Genomic DNA, 19,676 nt, shown 5'->3' on the forward strand with positions numbered 1-19,676 from the left:
AGTGACCGCTCAGAATGATAGCTGTCCAGGTTTTCAGGTGTCCACAGTGAAACAGAATGCTACTCATAAAACATAACATGACATTCCAAAATAGTCAATGTGAAATAACAAGAAACATAGGCTATCAAGAATAGGCATTTTTTCGCTGTATTTGCAAATTCTGTGGGATTTAAGCAGCTGAGAGAACAGTGAAGCTAACTAAATTTTGTATTTTTTTTTTTTGTCCTCAATATTTTTTTTTAATTCTTTCTGGATTGGTGCTATGATGTTTTGTTCCTTCCATATTTATAGATGAAACACCTTTTTTTTTAGTGTTTCTAAACAAAATCTACCTGGTTTGAAAGCAAGTGGTTGGAACACTGTTCTGACTTATTTTAAGCACATTGTTTCACTGAAGAAGTATTCAGTCAATGTGTAATCGGTTTGATTCTGTAAGTAACACAGCATCTAATGTTTCAGTGCTCTGGTTTCTTGAGGACCAGTACTAAAAGTAGATTTTCTTCTTGAACAGTATCCCAGCAGAGTTGATGACATTTGTTGGCTTGAAGTTCGATTTTTTTCTGAAAAGTAGAATTCTGCCTAATGTTGATAAAGTGCACAAATACGTATGGAAAAAAGCCTAGGAAAATTTAACTGTAGATTGGATAGTAATCTAAATCTGTGTGATAGAGGAGGGGAAGCTTTGGTGCCACAAATTCTCTCTTTGTGGTGTTGGATTTAAATCAGTTAAAATGTATTACAATAAGTTTGCTTAATTCAAAAATAATAATATAATAATAATGAGAGTAGGCAAAACCAGCAGAACATCCAGCTGGGCCCAGTACAAACTGCCACTCCATGCAATCATGAGCTCATATGTGATTGCTGTTTCGAAGCCACTAAGTTTTGGGGTGGTTTGCTGCATAACAATAGGTGACATATAGTACATGATATATGTTTATTGAATGGATCAATCAAATAATCAATCAATGAACAAAGAACCACCACCTTCACACAACAAGTGTAGCAGATAGAATTCTGCTGCTTCCTCACAGAACTCTTCAGGACTCTCCTATGGCCAGACAACTCTTTCTGGAAATAAGAGGTCAGGTCATCAAGAACAGAGATGTGTCCTGGACATCTCAGCAAAGAAACGCTGAAACATCAGCTCAGATGTCCTCCACCTCGGGAAAGCAGAGGATTTTTCTGGGTACTTTTCTCCTAATAACCTATGCTTTCCACGTTAGGAGGGGCCCACTGGTATGGAATAAAAGGTAGAACAGAGACAAGAGTGCTGGAAAGTTCTCTGACTCACAGCTCCCTGACTATTGCTGCATGCTTTTGTAAGCAGCAGCAGGATAACAAGAGCTAGTATTTATTGAGCACTTACTGGATTGTTTCACTGAACCCTCATAGTAACCCAACAAAATAGGGACTATTACTACTTCCATTTTGCAGAAAAGGAAACTGAAGCACAGAAAGGTTCTCTGACTTATCAGAAGATTCACCTATAAAGGGCATATTTTCATTTTCCAGGGCTGCTTTAACTAGTTGGCTTAAACAACAGGAATTTATTGGCTCATGGTTTGGAGGCTAGAAGGCCAAAAGCAAGCTCTTGGCAAGCTGTTTTCGTTTGCTAAAGCTGCCAAAATGCAGTATACCAGAAAGGAGTTGGCTTTTACAATGGGGCTTTATTAGCTTACAAATTTACAGTTCTAAGGCCATGAACACGTGTAAATTTAGGCATCAAAAGGACGATACCTTCTCTGAAGAAAGGCCACTGGCATCTGGGACACCTCTGTCACATAGGAAGGCACATGGCTGGTAACCACTGGTCCTTCTCTCCTGCATTTTATTGCTTTCAGCTTCTGGCTTCAGTAGTTTCCTCTCTCAGTTTCTGTGGGTGTGTCCTTGTCTCTTAGCTTCTCTGGAATTCCTCTGAGCTCTCCGGGCTTTTTCTGTGTGTCCTTTATCCTCTTATAAAGGACCCCAGTAAGGGGATTAAGACCCACCTTGAATGGGCTGGGTTACATCATCTTAATTGAAATAACCTAATCAGAAGGTCCCACCAACAATAGGTCTGCACCCACAGGAACGGATTAAAAGAACATGGCTTCATAGGAATGTATGCACAACTATGTGATAATACTGTGAACCACTGACTGTATACTTCAGATGGTTTGCAAGGTATGTGAATATATCACAATAAAATTGCAAAAAACAAACAAACAAACAAACAAACAAAAAAACATGTCCTTTTCTGCGGTACCTAACAGCTTCAAACTAACACACAGACCATGCCTTCCCTGAAGTCTGGAGCATTCTGGGGGTGGCCTCTGGCAATCGATCTCTGCTTCTGTCTCTTTCTGTCTCCTCCAGTGGCCTACACCAACTGCATCCCAAATTCCTCTCTTTACAAAGCCTCCAGCTGTACAGATCAAGACACACCCTGACTCAATTTGGCCACACCTAATCTTCAAAAGTCCTGTTTATAAATGGGCTCACACCCATGGGAATGTGGATTAAGCTTTGAATATATCTTTTGTTGGGGACCGGACTCCAGATTCAAACCAAGGCTGTCCACAGCCCACACACCCAACCCCCCGCCATACGTGTCGCCACTTCACAGACATCATGTTGGCTTCTGACCATAGAGGGAACAGCCATATTTACATGTTGCATCCCAGCCAGCCAGGTGTACTTGGCATCTGTGTCACTGTCTCGTCACTCTCCCTACTGTGCCAATCCCCACGTTTGTTCACCATAGAGAAGCCTAAGCAAACTTCTGAAAATCCAAACCTAACTCTGTTACCCTCCTTCTTAGACTTCTCAGTGGCCTCCCACTGTTCCTAGGACAGAATCCAAGCCCCCCTGTGCCCCCGCCAAGTGGCTCAGCATCCTGATCACGGTCTGTGCCGCACCTCCTGCAGCCTCCCTCGCCATCTTCGCTCCTCCTGTGCTAGTGGACAGGACAGAGCAAGTAGCCACGGACCAGGTGGGTGTGAAAAAACCTTCACTGAGAAGGAGGTGCTTTGTTTTCATCACAGAGCTCAGAAACTGAGAAATGGAGAGTGTGTGGTCAATAAATGTGAATTCCTCTCTCAGGTCAAGTGACTTGGCAGAGCAGGCAGGAACAAAAGTCCAAGCTTCAAACTGACCCTCAGACAATGCTCCCTTTTGAAGCCTGGGCTTTTTATTTCCCTTTGTATTTTCCAGGCAGGACAAATCATTTTCTCCCAACTCACAGTTAGCAGGAGGGGATAAGTAGACCCAAGCTGATCACCAGGAGTGTTCTGACGCTTGTCAGAGCCTCAACTTGGCACTCTCCCCGAGTTCCAACTATCCACACTGCTCTTTCCTTCTAATAGATGTCCTAGACTTTGAGGTGACGCCTGCTTAGCAAGCCATGGACAGGACAGGGTCCCATTCCGCAGGCTCTGAGACTTACCACCATGACAATTGATGACCACATAGTATTGTCCATTGTCCGATCCCACAAGGGCAGGGTCTCAGGATCTCAGGATCTTAGGATCTCAAGGTCATTGGGTTGCAGGGTCTCAGGCTCTCAGGGACTCAGGGTTTCAGGATCTCAGGTAGCAAACTTTTCTTTCCATTTCCCCCAATTCTTTAGCCCCTAACCTGTCTCTACAGTTACATGACATCTCTAAATCTCTTGCTCTTTCAGGCTCCCCATTCACAGTCTTATTTTCTTTCTCCCTCTCATAGGTTTTCATTTAGTTTAAATGAGTTCCCAGACAGTTAGGAAAGAAGGTTGCTGGGGATTGAATCATGCCCCCCACGAAAGACATGTGCAAGTAAAGGGCACTCCAGCGGGGTGTACGGAAAAGACTGGAAGGGACAGGATGGAAGGCCAGGTCCCAAAGAATCGCTTCTTATATACTCCTAAGCCTACAATATTATATACTCCCATAAAATATTCAGACATTATTTCATAAGAAAGGGACAGTGGAGACAGCCAGAGGGAAAATTCACTTTTTGAAGCTCGATAACTCACATGGACCAGACATCGATTTTGGGGCCGTATTTCTTCCGGGCAAGCAGTTCGGGGGCAGCGTAGGCGGGGCTGCCACACTGTGTGCTGAAGGGGTCGGAGTAGCCCAGGATCCCGGCACAGTTGCTCAAGCCAAAGTCTGCAAAAACAAGGAGGCCAAAACCAGCTCTGAATTAGAGTATGGGGAAATGAAGAGGGAGCGGGGACACACACAAAAAAGAAAGACAGCAGAAAGGAAACATTCTCTCAGGCTAACACATAATTTAGCATCCAAAAGGAAAACTTTGGTGGCAGCTGCAATCCATAAGCTCTGGATATGAGTCTCCAGACAAAAGGAAGTAAGACTGTCAGGCAGTGGTTTCCTTGTTGAGCTGGAAACATTTTACATCAGGCCTCACAGTAAAATCCAGCTAGCACTAAAAGTATGTTGAACCAGAACAGATTTCCATCGGATCTTGTAAATGAGTCATCGAGGAGGAAAGGCTCTGCTTTCTAGGACTGAGGTAGGAAGTGAGGGGTGCAGAGTCAGCCAAGTTTGGGGGGGGGGGGTGGAGGATGGGAGGGAGCTTCAGGAAGACTGATTTTCTCTGGCTGGCATGGGTGTCACCATCGGTGCCACGCGATCCCACCATTGACAGCTGTCTTTTGCAGCTAAATGTTTTCATTTCATGCAAATCTCTTGAAAATCTCCCCACTGCATGCAGCACATATGGTGATTTGAAGAGGATAAAAAATTTAAAAAGCCCAACAATTTGGACAACACTGAATGTTGGCTGGAAAAGTGATGCTGGAAAGATGGCTTTATGCAAACTAGACTAAAGAGGCCACATGGCATTGCTTTATTCTTGGATCAAGGAAGCAACCAGTAAGAGAAAAGTCCCAGTACATCTAAAGTAACTCTGGGTCTTTTATGCATATGTGTTTATTTTTGATCTTGAAGCTCCTGCAACTGACAGCTCATTAGAGAGGTTTTACTGCTATACCCTCATCTGTTTTTCCTCAATCTTTATTGATCTCAGAATTAAGATCAAGGCTCGTCTTTTAAACTTCAATGTAAATATATGACCCCATGCAAACGACTCTCACTCAGTCAGGAGAAACCAGCTCCACGGTCTTGAACAAAACCTTTGTACTTTCTCAATGGGCAATATTTATATCTCACGTCATCGTTGCATTTTCGCCTTCACTCTGACATATCTCCACCTGCAAAGTGCAGGACTATGATTAAAACTTCGGGAATGCTCAGAAAAGGGGAGAGCTGTGAGTTTGTGAAGCTACTCACATACCACAGATCAGGATGACATGACTGCAAATTTCTCCTTGGTTTAAGTTGTGTAATGAACCGGTTTTTCTAAAATAGAACCCCAACCAAGCACAGCTTCAAGAACTCCCAAAGGCTCCGAAGATTACCCAAACTTATTCAGTTCTTCAGGTTCTGAGATGAAGAATCTGAACCTTCAACAGGTTGGTGAACCAACTGTGGATGCTCATTTTCAAACACTTAACTCTTTGGTGTTTTTATGACTCTATTTTCTTCACTTAACCTTCCACCTCCTCTTCCTTGGCTGCCTCACTCTTCCCACATTCCCCGCCCGCCCCACCCTCCCCTGCTCTCCATTCCCACTGGCCCAGCCAGCCCAGGGGAACGCCACAGAAACCACACGAGAGTGGTTTTAGTTGCCGCAGAGGTCTCTGATCCCTTTCAGACTCCATCCTGCTAATTCTCTAACCTGGGAGAAGGAAAGGGGGGTCGTTTTTATAAGGAGAAAAGTCATATAAAAAATCATGGCTTAAATTGGGTGGTGGTTACAATTTAAAAATCCACCTAAAGGAATTTCAGTGAAACAAACAAATGTTTGACTATGTTCAAATGCAAAAAGAGCACCACAGAATCAGAATGATATTATCTGGTGAAACATTTTAAGGAAAGCTTCATGAACAGTCATGTTAGATGCCCAATCTCATAGGAGACTCCAGAAAATTTATCTCTAGATTTCTGAGACTAAGGGAAAAGACTGTTTCTCATCTCGGTGGCGTTTACTCAACAGCAAAGCACTGCTTCATGCAGTTTACTTCCTCAACTTCGACCCTGGATCTATAAAGAGGTGCTTGTTAGCAGAAGAGGTGAGGTCAGGTGAGAGAATAGACTCCCTCTTTCTGTCTTTCACAAACACACACACACACGCACACGCACACACACACCACTGCCAGGCAATTGGCAACTGGGGACACAGAGCCTTCCCTCAAGTGTAGTTTCAAGAAGATAAATTAGCAAAGCATTTGGGGAATGGAGGAGATAAAAACCTGCATTTAAATGGAATATGTTGACCTAGCCAAAAGGGCTTAATTTATAGTACACTGTACAGAAATAGCTAGTACGTTTCACATTCATAACTGCAATTATTAAAATTTTACACATATGCATATAATTAGATTGTGAAACCAGAGAGAAGTATGCCTCCTGGTGATACCACGCAAGTCTGCCTCAATTAGATCTGATAAATTCGTAAGCCAATTATCACTCAATTTTCTGAGAGCTGCAAAATGAATGCCTAAGCTAAATGCCCAAGTGAACAGTGCTTTGGAATACTTGAAGTAAAAAACTTGTTCTAAGTTGTGACTCTTATATTTTAAGATTATGCTAAACTATCAAATACCAGACTGTTTTCTTTTTCTTTTTTCTTCTGGAAGGAAAAAATCCTGACTGAATCAAATCTTACTCCTGGTAATTCTACTTAATTTGAATCACGACTTAGACTTAAGTAGATTTATTTAAATCAAGTTCTTTCAAAGAAAGAGAAACTTAAAAGGAAATGATAATAGCTATAATCAACCTTTGAAAAACAACTAGGTAATTTACTTTAAAGAAAAGGTTCAAAAGCGCTTTCAAGTTATAAAAAAGAGTGCAGATGCATGCTCCCCACTGCCCAGGCCAGGGGCAAGAAAACCCAGAAGGCACTGGGCCTTTGGTTGGCCCTCCCTCCACCACCTCCTGCTCCCTCCACCCCATCCCATTTGAAAAGGCAAGCACGTGCAGATTCTGCTAAACAAAATGGGATTCCCAATTGCCCTCCCGAGTGAAAACTACTACCTCTTTCAATTAGAGGTCTGGGTTAGGGCTCTGGCTTTAGGTGGTGGTCAGGAGAGGATTGGGAGCTAAAAGGAAAGAAAGTTCTAACGAAGGGAAATTCAGAACCCCCTTTATGCAGTTTTGGGAATCCTGCTTTCTCACACCCACCCACCCCAAATCAGGATCCATTCTATAGCAACAGGCTGAAAGGCCTGCTTAGGTGCCAGCCCAGCGTTGCCCATCAAAGAGGTGATAACTCCCAGGCATTTTAATAAAATGGTTCCTAGTAGCCAAAAAGCCACCTCAAGGTGTGCTGTGTGCTCTAATTTAGGTATATTGTTTCTTCACTATCTGTACAGGTCTCCTCCAAGAGGCTTTATTATTCAGCCAATCTGTGAGCTGCATCGTGCATCTGCTGCTTATTGTTTGTTGGTTCTTTCAGGATCTTCTGAGCCAACTTCTAACCAACAAAAAGTTCTGTGCTTTTCAACATTTTTTATCCCATGGTACATTTCTAGTCTCATAAATGGGCATCTGGAGATATGATCTGAAAAGAAGGAAGAGGCAAAGGGAAGGAAACATCACAGGTGACGCCCAATCGTTGTGATGCTCAATCAAAGTGTCCTGCACTTGGCTTGAACCACCAGCCTCGGTCTCCATGGCCCACCGTGGAAGTGAACTGGTCCAATCTTTACTGGGAGGTGGATCACATTCTCTTACAATCTCTGCTGCTAAGTCAACTCTGATCCTGTCACCTCCACATTTTCCAGAGAAGTTATAGGTCAGACTGCCAGGGCACTTAAAAAAATCTCCTTTCCTCCTCTCCTCACCCCCCACTGGGAAACTTCTTTGTTTAACACCAAAGATCCTGGAAACGGGAAAGGCATCCTGCAGGCACTCCAACACAAGCCGCCTTTCACTGCTTCTGTATTTGGCCTGGGACAACTAAAAGGCAGCAGTAAAACAATTTGATAAAAAGAAAATCCTTTGAATTGTCTCAGAAACTTTTAAGAATGGAGTCTTTGAGAAGCCTTTGGAAACAAAATCTATTCCCTCTAGGGGTGGGACCCATAAAAACCTACCAGGGGTGATCAACCACCCAGCTGGAATCAGGGATAGCCTCTTCTCGGTTAGCGTGTTGGCAGCTGGCTGTGATTCCAAAGTGTAAGTCATTTGCATGATATATTTTGGAAAGTCCCGAAATGATTTTCAGTATTTGCCAAATGAAATGTCCTTGTGGGTACAAAAGTCAGCTCATAACATTCTATTCATCCTTCTCTTTTCTCCTAACGTAGACAGTCTTTTTCAAGCCATTGAGGTGGAAGAAATTACTTGCATTTGAGGTGGGGAAAGAAAGAAGAGGGGGAATTAAAGAAGACATTGTCTGACATCTGGTTGTGAAAAAGGTGTAAGACTTTGTCAAGAGCAAGCATACAGGCGAACGTACAAGTGAACCGTTCTAGGCCATGAGCCACAGTGAATTTCCTGTGGAGCCTCAGCTACAGTAAACCAACTCTCTCCTGGATCTTCTTCCAACTTGTACAGACTTCTAAATTATCCTCTGGTGGGCACTTCTGTTTACAAAATCACCATTGGTCTAGGGGACTTGAATCAAGATTCTATTAAAAAGAGAAGGTGAACTGTGTTCCCCCCTTATTTCTGTGACCCTACATTCATTGAAAACTAGAAAAAGACCTGGCAAAGCTAATGCTTACAGCATCAGCATTTCTAAGCTAAAATATTTTTCACTATTTTTTTTAGGAAGTTAAAGGTAAATAATCCAAATAAAAACAACCGCAATAAAATTCAGCTCTATCTGAATTTCTTATTGTTTGAGCAATACGAAGAAACACGTAACCAAAAAATATTTATTTGGGGCTGTGAAATTCATGTTATGGTCACTTTATAGTATTTTGACCTTCTTGATTATGATTAAACTACTATTAATGTCATTTTTCATTTTCAAAACTAGTTATTAAAAATCAGAAGTAAAAGGAGGTGATCTAGAAGTATTGTCTGGGGATTAGAAATAAAGCAGGGATAATTCCCAAAGTCAATATTCAAGAAATAAATGAGAACTGACAATTGACAATATAACACTTCAAAGGATAATTTCACTTTAAAAAAAAAAAAAGTCATACCAATCAGCTTGATATTATTGTCTTCATCTAGTAGCAAATTTTCTATCTTCAAGTCTCTGAAATAAATAAAACCACACAATATTTCAGAAAAGCATTTGAAATAGCAGAATAACGTTTTACTGAAGGGAAATGAACTGTTTTAGAGCCACCTTGAACCAACCCATAAAGCTTTCTGCCAAAGCCCACTCAATCCATAGGTAAATATTTATAAAGCACAATAGAATTAATTTCCATAGACTAAAAAGTGTAAAGGATTTCAGAGAAGGCAGAGAGCAATGAGGACAGATGCAGAAGGAATCAGGAAAAGTTTCCAGAAGAAATGGGACAGAAGCTAGAACCTGGAAGTTCAATAGAATCTGAGTTAGGAGAGAGTGAAACCCATCCTTCAAGACAGGGATGGTCTGAGAAGTCAGGAAAATACAAATGTGGCTATATGTTTGTGAGACTGTGAGCTATGCCAACCAGAGGAAGGAAGAGATTCTGGGAAGCAGCTGAAGAAATGACTGAATAAATAAATACATAAATACATAAATAAATAAATAAATAAATAAATAAATAAATAAATAACTGAATTTATCAATCCTACAGAGTCCCAGCGTCTTCCACAAGCTGGCAGGTGATGGCTGGCCCGGAAGGGTACATATAAATTCATCAGCTCTGCAAATAGGTATCATGGCAAACTAATGGATGCCAAAGATGTCTGCATCCTTCGTCTCTGGTGTATTTATAGGGCAAAGGGGACTCAAGGTTACAGGTGGGATGAAGGTTGCTAATCATCTAGTGGGTGGTGGCTTTCAGTGATGAGGTGGATGGGAGAAATGCACTCAAGGGCAGGTGGAGATGGGGTGTCTGGGGTGTGTTTGCTAGCAGGCTGTATGCTCCATGAGGGCAGGGAACGTGTCTGTCTTGCTCACCACTGCCCACCCTCTACCCCAGTATCCTGCACTTCTCAGGTACTCACTAAGTAACAACAAAGCCAGATTACCAATTAGCAATAGTTTTGGATTTCAGAAAGAAAAAATGTGGGCAAAAATATCTTTGTATGGTGTATGCCCATACAATGGAATATTATTCAGCGATACAAAGGAATGAGGTTCGATCCACGCTACAACACGGGATGAACCTTGAAAGCATGATGCTAAGTGAAAGAAGTCAGTCACAAAGGGCCACAGACTGCATGATTCCACTTATATGAAATGTCCAGAATAGGCAAATCCTCAAAGATAGACAGATCAGTGGTCACCAGGGTCAGCAGTACCTAAAAACTAGACCATTCTTTAAAAGGTACCCCAGATAGCCAAATACAGGGTGATTCCAAATACAAAGTGACTCCTCCACCACTTTCCTAATGGGGAGACCTTATCCTCAGAAAAAGGTCATTGGAAAACACAAATATATACTCTTTAGGAATGCAAAGGAATTATCAAATGGCTATTTATACTATTTGAAGCCATCATCTTCATATTTAAGACCATAAACTACACTATGTTAATAATAGGGTGTGACTGATTAATGGGTACAGCTTTCCTTTTGGGGTTGTGAGAAAGTTCTGGAACTAGATAGTGGTACTGGCTGCACAATATTATGAACATACTTAATAACACTGACTGTACAGTTTAAAATGCTTAAAACGGTAGATTTTATGTTATGTGTATTTTACCACAATTAAAAAAAGGGGAGACGGAGGAGTATAGATTTGGTAATTAGAACCATTAGGTCAACAGTTAAAGTCTCTGGCATCTTAAGATGCAGTCTGTCAATCCAGATACATGTTGAATATTAAATATGTAAGAAGATTCTTCTCTTCCACCAAAACAGTATGTCCTCTTCCGTTGTTCTTGAAACAGACGATTATTGATCAAGTTTGTATTTCCCCACTTCTGAACAGAGACATAGGCACAATACATATATTCTTTTCCACTTATCTCTATTTCAATGAAAATAACACAATCGTGATACCAAAAATGGGAAGTGATGTGCAACCTCAGTGCCTGGAGACAAGAAGAAGCAGAGGACGGGACCACAGAAAACAGGAGAGCTGTGACCCATGTAAGGACGACATGGCTCAGAGCTCGGCCCCAGCACTGCCAGCTCATCTCATTCCATAAGGGAAGCCAGAAATCTGCATTTGATCTCAATCTTGAAATGTTGACAACAAATTCACATTTAAAACAAAAATAGCAGCAACACTGTGTAGGGCAACCTTTGGGGGCCAGATACGGTCTGCATATAACCAGTTGTCAACCTCAGTACTGGAGTAAGCAGAAGCCTTAAAAGTGCCTGAGATTTCCCAGGAAGCGGGTAGAGAAGGAGGAAACAAGACCAAGGTCCACAGGCTGGTGGGGAACCCAGATATTAAAAGGAACAGCGGGCAGGACAGGAGGGAAGGGGGCAAGGCTGTTGTTACAGGAATGAACAAGGAAGGGCAGGACTTCAAGACAGAAAGAAGACTTAAGGAATCAATGCAGAAAAAAGGAGAGCACTAAAAAGTGTCCAGTGGATTTCAAAATCGGGAGGCTGCTGGTAGCCTTAGGGTTGGGTACTTGGATGAGAAGGGAGGTCTGTGTTTAAACCTACAGCTAGAGAATAGAAATAGAGAATCCCCCAGTCCAAATGCACCCACAAAAGGGAAGAAGCAATCCAATTCAAACGAGGCAATAAATACAGGTCACCTTTAAAAGGAATCACATATGTCTAAATACAGTAGCCTCCTTCTCATTTTTCCAACGGGAAGAACTTGCCTGCTGAAAAAAGGATTTTGGAAAACACAAATACATAATCGTTAGGAATGCAATGGAATTATCAAACGACAATTTCTACCACTTATCGAAGCAGTTACACCTTCGTATGTAAGACCGTAAACTGTATGTTAATATAATTAATTTTAGAAATATTGTTTCCATACCTTCACATATCATGAAACAATTTTATTCAAACTAGTCACAGGCAGCACTGGAAGCCATCCTGCAGTGTTTCTAGCGCATGTGATCTTTAACTTGACGAGATATTTGAGACAAAGCGCTTTTTGAATCTGGGTATGATGTGCCTCCTGAAAATCTCAGCCCAGGCCATCAACAACCATTTCAGATGTCCATAAAGTAACCACACAGTGAACTGTTTCTTAGAGTGGGCTCTAAAGAGCCTGGCAATTGTGAGATTATATTTCTAGCAATTATTATTAAAGCCATGTAAAATGTCTTTGCCCCCTTTTTACTGGTTTCATTAGGTGACCTCCAGGTACCCAAAACTATCAGTGAATCCAGTCAAGGCTAATGTATCTTCTCCTATTGGTACTTATACTTTAGCATATACGGTAATTCCAAAACACTGTCAGACAAAAGCAAAATAGTTTGCCAGCCCAGGCTAGGATTCAGGGAAAACATTACAAAGCCACCGCACTATTTAAATCTAAAGGAGGGACACAGTTTGTCTCAAGTGAAGTTAAACCTCTTTCACTGGGAAGAATGGAAGCAATACTAACTAGTTAAAGGAGAAATTTGGTTCAGAACACTGTGGAGAAAAACAGCTCCAAGAAGTGAGATAAAAGAAAGTAATTGCCAAAAATAATAAAATTAGGCTAGGTAATTCCGGGCCACCAAAGCCTAGAGAACAACTGCACCGATTAAAAGAATGATATAAATGGAAGACTAAAAATAAGAAAAAGCACAGAAGAAAAAATAAGCACTTTTAGTGTAAGGAAAATACCATAAAATCTTATTTTCCTTTAAAATAATGAACATGTTATAAAACTAGGCAAACTGAGAACAAATGCAATCAGTTAAAAGTTAACTTCTTCCCAGAAAAAAAAATGCACAAAACTAAACTGGGCTAATCAGGGTGGTTTCTAAGGACTTCTAGTAACGGAAAATTGAGTCTACATTAGTCCTTGTCAAAGCCATCAGCGTAATTTACCTACCCAAACAAAAGGAACATTTTACCTGTTTTGACTTTATTTCCACCTCCTGCTTTGCTTTTTTTTTTTTTTTAATCATCATTTTATTGAGATATATTCACATACCACGCAGTCATACAAAACAAATTGTACTTTCGATTGTTTACAGTACCATTACATAGTTGTACACTCATCACCTAAATCAATCCCTGACACCTTCATTAGCACACACACAAAAATAACAAGAATAATAATTAGAGTGAAAAAGAGCAATTGAAGTAAAAAAGAACACTGGGTACCTTTGTCTGTTTGTTTCCTTCCCCTACTTTTCTACACATCCATCCATAAACTAGACAAAGTGGAGTTTGGTCCTTATGGCATTCCCAATCCCATTGTCACCCCTCATAAGCTACATTTTTATACAACTGTCTTCGAGATTCATGGGTTCTGGGTTGTAGTTTAATAGTTTCAGGTATCCACCACCAGCTACCCCAATTCTTTAGAACCTAAAAAAGGTTGTCTAAAGTGTGCGTAAGAGTGCCCACCAGAGTGACCTCTCGGCTCGTTTTGGAATCTCTCTGCCACTGAAGCTTATTTCATTTCCTTTCACATCCCCCTGCTTTGCTTTTTGTAACTTATCTAGAAAGAGGGGGGAGAACACTGTTCTTCTGATGCTTCAGGGAAAGAGAGGATCTAACACCATATTTGTAAAAGTAGCTTTTGGATATTTTTCCCTGTCCTGAGAGGTCAGTGCTGGTCAGCTACGGCTAAAACCAGGAACCCCTAAGGAAGATCACTGTTGAGCATCCTTAGCCATCTGGAGTTGATTACCTGAGTCTGTTCAGCCACCTAGACCCTCTGCCCAGCTTCTCCAGAATGACCAAAGAGAACACAAACGATCCAAGAGACCACGAAATTGAGAAACCCCTATCTCAATAATAAAAAAAGGGTGAATTGATTCATGGGGTTTTAATGTTAGTATATTACAGAGTACCTTAAAAATTAAAAGAGTGGTAGACCTCTATTATCCAGAAAACTGGCTCCCTCAGAAAACCTCCTTGTGGCCCCTGTGAAAAGCATGGTGTATTAGTTTCCCGTGGCTGCCATAACAAATTGCCACAAGTTGGCTGGATTAAAACAACAGGGAGTTATTCTCTCATGTGTTCTGGAAGCCAGAAGTCCAAAATCAAGGTACTGGAAAAGCCATGCTCCCTCTGAAGGCTCTAAGGAAGAATCCAGGATCTTTGCCTCTTCCAGCTTCTGGTGGTTGCCAGCAATCCTTGGCCGTTGCTTGGCCCGTAGATGCATCACTCCATCTTCGCATGGCCTTCTCTGTGTGTGTCCGTGGGTATGTCCTCTCCTCTTCTTGTAAGGATGCCAGTCACTGGGTTAGGGCCCACCCCACTCCAGGATGACCTCATCTCAACTAATTACAACTGTGAAGACCCTATTTCCAAATAAGGTCACACTCTGAGGTTCCCAGTAGACAAGAATTTGGAGGTACACTATTCAACCCATTACATACGGTGTTTAAAGCCAACTCTGCGAGCAAAGTCTTTGGCCATGCTGTTAAGTGTCACATCCACCGGATGAGAAGGAAGGAACCAGTGGCAGATGAGTACACTCCGGTAAATGGAATCCTTTATTTCTCGTTAATGGTCCTCGACCTGACTAATTAAGTTTATGGAGGGGAGAGAGATGTAGGGGATCTTCCTTCAGTCTTGCCATCTGAAGAATTCCTCCCCGTAGCAGGCAAACTTGAAGTTCAGGGTTAACTGGCATGCTGGATTGAATTGTGTACCCCAGGTTGGACCTGTTCTCGGTCTTGGTCTGCATTCTGGTGGGCATGGACCCAATGGAAGTAAGAGCTCTTCAGGATGTTACTCAGGTAAGGCGTGGGCCAATTGAGTCAGGCTGGGCTACAACCCAGATAACGGGAGTCCTTTATAAACAGAGTGAAAGTCAGACATGGAGAGAGAAGCCATGGGGAGCAGCCAGAGCTGTTAGAAGAACCCAGAAGAGAAAGGAGAAGACGCTGCCATGTAAAAGAAAAGCCAAGAGACCCCAAATATTGCCTGTCAGCCAGAAGATACAGACCCTGGGAGGAAGCAAGTCTTCTAGTCTCTTATTTTATTGCACTTACTTTAAAATAAAATAAATTAGAGCCAATAAATTCCTGTTGTTAAGCCAACCCATTGTATGGTATTTCTTTTAGCAGCTAGGAAACTAAAACCAGTAACTGAGAACAAAAGGGAAGAAGAAACTGTCCCTTAGGTGTATCATCTTGGTCAAAAGGCCTTCAACAAGGAGCTAGGAAAATCAAGAAAGGGGATAGGGGCTTGGCCCAGATATAAAGGGGTGCTGGAAGATGTGTTTAACAGTTCAGTGCTCCAGGGGAAATGGGGTGTCTTGAGAACAAAGGAGAGCAATTAAGGAGAAGGCACTGCAGGCCTTTGGCAAAGCAGTAGGAGGGAGCCTGCGAGACAAGAAGCCAGACCCTTCTCTGGTAACTGGGTGGCTCCAGGGAGACATGCCCCATGGGACTCGTCACCCACACGCCACAGGCCTGACATTGCATCGAAGGGGTGAGGGGCACCCTGGCTGTTAGACTGAGAGAGAGGTCAAGGGAAGAGGCATCTGCTAATCACAGGCCCTTCCTTCTAGGTTATTTCAAAGGAACAAGCTCAAACAGGCCATTCCTAACAATTAAAGGTTCACCCACAGGCTACCGAGCTCATCTCTTGCTGTCCCCTCCCACAACACTCTCCCCCAACAGTCACCCACCCAAATTCTGATCCATTTCTTTAAAGATGGTGATCTTTAACCTGTGGACCTGGCCACAATGAACTCCAGTCGCTGCCCTTCCAGCCACGGGGGTGTGAATGAGGAAAGAGACAGGGAGGACCCCGTCGTCATAACAAACATAGGGGTCCTGGTGGGTGGACCCCCAAGGAGGAAAAGCAGTTGCAGGCAGGAGCACTACCAAGGAGGAGGGGGGAATGTGTGTATATGCACACAGGCATGTGTGGAAGTATGCACATGTGTGTGAGGATTGTGTTTTACATGTGTGTGCATGCATGTGTGACCATGTACATGCATGTGCATGAGTATGGCTGCATATGTGGGTGCATACGTGTGTGTGCCACATGTATGACCTTGAGTGCGAGCACATGTAGGTGTGCAGGTATTTACAGGTGTGTCTACACATGTGTGTGCATGTCTGTGTATGTGCATATGCATACATGTGTGTGCACATGCACATGAATGTGTGATTATGCCTATGTGTGTGTGGACAGATGGTTACATGTGTCACATTATGAACTTGAGTGTGAGCATCTGTAGATTTGTAGGTATAGGTATGTATTGTGCACACACAAGTGTGTGCCTGTGTGTATGTGCATACATATGCATGTGTGCAACATGTACGCACACACTCATCCAGAAAAGCGAGACTGGGATGAAGAGTTTTTCCCTATGACTCAAAGAAGGGCCTCACCAAAACCTACTGACTCCCCAGCAGTGAAGTTGGGGCCTCTTCCCAAACCTGGGGCCCAGGCAGAGGGGCAGGAACTCAAGAGAGATCTGGGGGATCCACTCAGGGTTGAGAATGAGGTAAAAGTGAAGAACTAAACGGCCTAAAACTGAGGCCGTCTGGATTCAGGGGACAGGAGTGAGGGGCAAAGTGAGACGTGAAAGGATGGGCAAAGAGAGGGAGCAAAACGTGGCCTCTGATTCTCTAACTGACCCATTGACCAGCACTGGAAAAGTCATTTAAACTCCCCAAGCTTCTGATTCTTCTTTGAAAAATGGCATCAGAGCAGGGGCTGCCTGGCAGGGTCACCAGGAGGAACAAACGGGAAAATGCTTGCTGAGGTGCTTTGTGGGTGACCCCGAGCCTCTAGGAACGCTAACAGTTTTGACTGAGAGGCTGGAGGTGAGGAAAAGGAGAGCAAGGTTTTGAAGGGGAAGTGTAGAGGAAGATTCCAGGAAAGACTTAACAGGGGTGATTAATTTGGTGATAAGCAAACAGCACTGGGGGGCACAACCCTCCAGACGGAGGGTCCCAGGGAGGGCGAGAGTGAACTCCAACAGGATTAAGTTCGGGGGAGACGGTTTTGCCCCTGCGGATGGCCACAAGACAGTGTTAGTAATAAGCTAAGAATAAAGCATCCTAGAAAAACATACAACTCCCTGAGGCAAGGATCATTTTGCAATGAACCAGACCAGAGGTTTTCTGTTGTTTTTTTTTATTAGACTTTATTTTCAAAAGCACTGTATGAGATCCAAACGATTTTTAAATCTTTGATTTATTTACGATGTGGACATTTGGGTAAAACACAAGAATAATTTGTTAGGCATGTTCCTGATTCGTTTCTTCGAAGTGAAGTCTTTACTGAGTTCCTACAATGCTCCGGAAATGGATTATGTTTATACAATGAAAGAGCTATTCAATAAAAAGATGCCACTCCTATAAATTGTGACTTGGAAAGGAAACAAGTTGGTGCTGAGTCAATGAAGTAACTTCCTTGAATATTCCAGGGAGAACATGGAAGTGGCAGCCAGAAATCTTTGGTCTCAGTGCCAACTGACTCTAGCTGTATCCATTCAAATTCCCTTCATTCATTCAACAGCCTTACTGTACACCACCTGGGCTGGACACCGGGCTACATGGCGGGACAGAGAAGGATAAGCAGGCATAGATCCGGCTCTCGGCGAGCATACAGCCCAGTGCGGAAGACAGGTATTAAATGAGTAATAAGTGTTGGGAAAGCACAGTAGGTGATCCTGTGGGAGTCAATGACCAGGGTGCTTAGCCCGGAGGGCCTCCCAGAGGAGGTGATGTTAGAGATGGGATCCAAAGGACAGGAGGATTCAGCGATCTGGCTTTGGAGTCAACACCACAGACCACTATCCATCCCCCTCCACCAAGTCATTCAACTTGAGCTTTGTAAAAATCTCCCATTTCCAAGTGCATTATTTTAAAACCCCAATTAAACATAAAACCTTTGTTATAACCAGTGCTTCCAGACACATGCTCACTCTCAGCACAAGTCCTGGGATCCCCAACAGCAACTAGAGGCAAGCAGAAATGATTCCCCGCTGCATTGCCTTCTCCTCCCATCCCTCTCCAAGAAAACTGAAAAGTTAAAAGAACTTCATACCCCACCAGCACAGGCCCCACCGTGGCAGGCCCGGGAGGACAAACGTGGGCCCCTCTCCTCCACTGCCTTCCTCTTAAATGCAGAGAGCTTTTTTCCCTCATAAGGATGAATGAACAGGATTAGATCCCTGGAGGCGGTGGCCTGAGCCGTATCCCCTTTGATCACAGGGCTCGTTCCTCCTCTTGCAGCCCCTACGGCTTGTCCCTTCCTGCTTGGGGACTACGGTATTGTGGTGGCCTGCTATGTTTTATCTGTATCATTTGATTGGACTTTGTTATTCGGAATGGACAGACGAATGTCAAATTAGCCTCTTGGCAGAATCAGAGTTCTTGTTGATTCACGTGAAGAATCAACTGCTCTATAGACAATCGGCAGATCACCCGATCTGGGCATCCTGCTGGGTCAGCATGTTTGAGAAAAAGAAAGGGAAACGAACTTGTTATATTTTAGAAGCCTAGCATTGCAGGCAAGTCTAAAATTAAGTAAGGAAAAAGTTAGGCCATACTCTACCTTTGTAAAAGTAACAAGGCCCCTTGGAAGCAAAAGACACAAATGGAAAGGCAAGCCCAGTTGAGACTACAGTTTTCTGCCAGATCAGGGAATCTGCTTTAGAGAGGTAAAATTTTCATTTTTTTTTCCCTATGTGCTTTGGAAGACTTGCTTCCTTTAAATGAGATTTAAATAGCTCTGGGCACATAATTAAATATAAATTTAATATCATAGGAAATTAGGACTCTGCTAGCATTAGGTAATCATGACATCTTCAGTCTAATCAGAAGAAGTGTGTTTTTAAAGCACCCTCTAACATACATAACCAAAAGCCTTTTAAATCATTTTACACGTGCAGCCACAAAAATTCATCCTAAAGCCTTTTGAACTATCCAATACATATTTGCTCAGAAATCTTCCCACTAAGGACCAGGGCACCTCTGAAATGCTATACTCTCTTATTAATTTGAAAACTCTGAGCTCAAAATAATTTGTGCAATTCAATCAATCTTTGCAGCATAAAGGAGACTACAGCTCCAACACTGAAAGGGCTACAATAAATAATATACCAGTCATCCATTTATGTATGCTAAAAATTAGTGGTTCACAATCTGTGAAAGTCAAGAGATTCCATTAAAGGCCACCCATGAGCATATTCTAAACAAACATTTGACACAATGTCCCAAATACTTAAGTCTGTGTGAACTGACACTCATCAACATGCTTTCTAGAGAGAAAACCCAAGAAATCCTCTTCTAAGCTCTACCGATATCTCCAATCTTTCCAACTTAAAAAGATCTGAGCACCTGCCATTATCCGATTATGAATAGATTTCCGAGGAGAGAGGAAAAAGTAGAAAGCTCAAGATCAGAGAAAGAAAAAGCGCACCATCTTTGCTATCAAAACATTATTAAATTCACTCCTTTGACAT

At 42.5% G+C, this 19,676-nt stretch overlaps 1 protein-coding gene across 1 annotated transcript in view; it reads right to left on the minus strand.

Moving 5' to 3' along the window:
* The window catches only part of HUNK (hormonally up-regulated Neu-associated kinase), a 111,736-nt gene that overhangs the window by 43,055 nt on the left and 49,005 nt on the right, over positions 1-19,676 (minus strand). Inside the window, exons 3-4 of the mRNA XM_037832600.1 lie at positions 9,203-9,258; positions 3,995-4,130 (exon numbers count right to left, since the gene is read on the minus strand). Of these exons, the coding sequence (XP_037688528.1) occupies positions 3,995-4,130; positions 9,203-9,258 (192 nt within the window). The remainder of the gene's footprint in view (positions 1-3,994; positions 4,131-9,202; positions 9,259-19,676) is intronic.

Source organism: Choloepus didactylus, chromosome 1 (genome assembly GCF_015220235.1).
Source record: "Choloepus didactylus isolate mChoDid1 chromosome 1, mChoDid1.pri, whole genome shotgun sequence".
NCBI classification, from domain to species: Eukaryota; Metazoa; Chordata; class Mammalia; order Pilosa; family Megalonychidae; genus Choloepus; species Choloepus didactylus.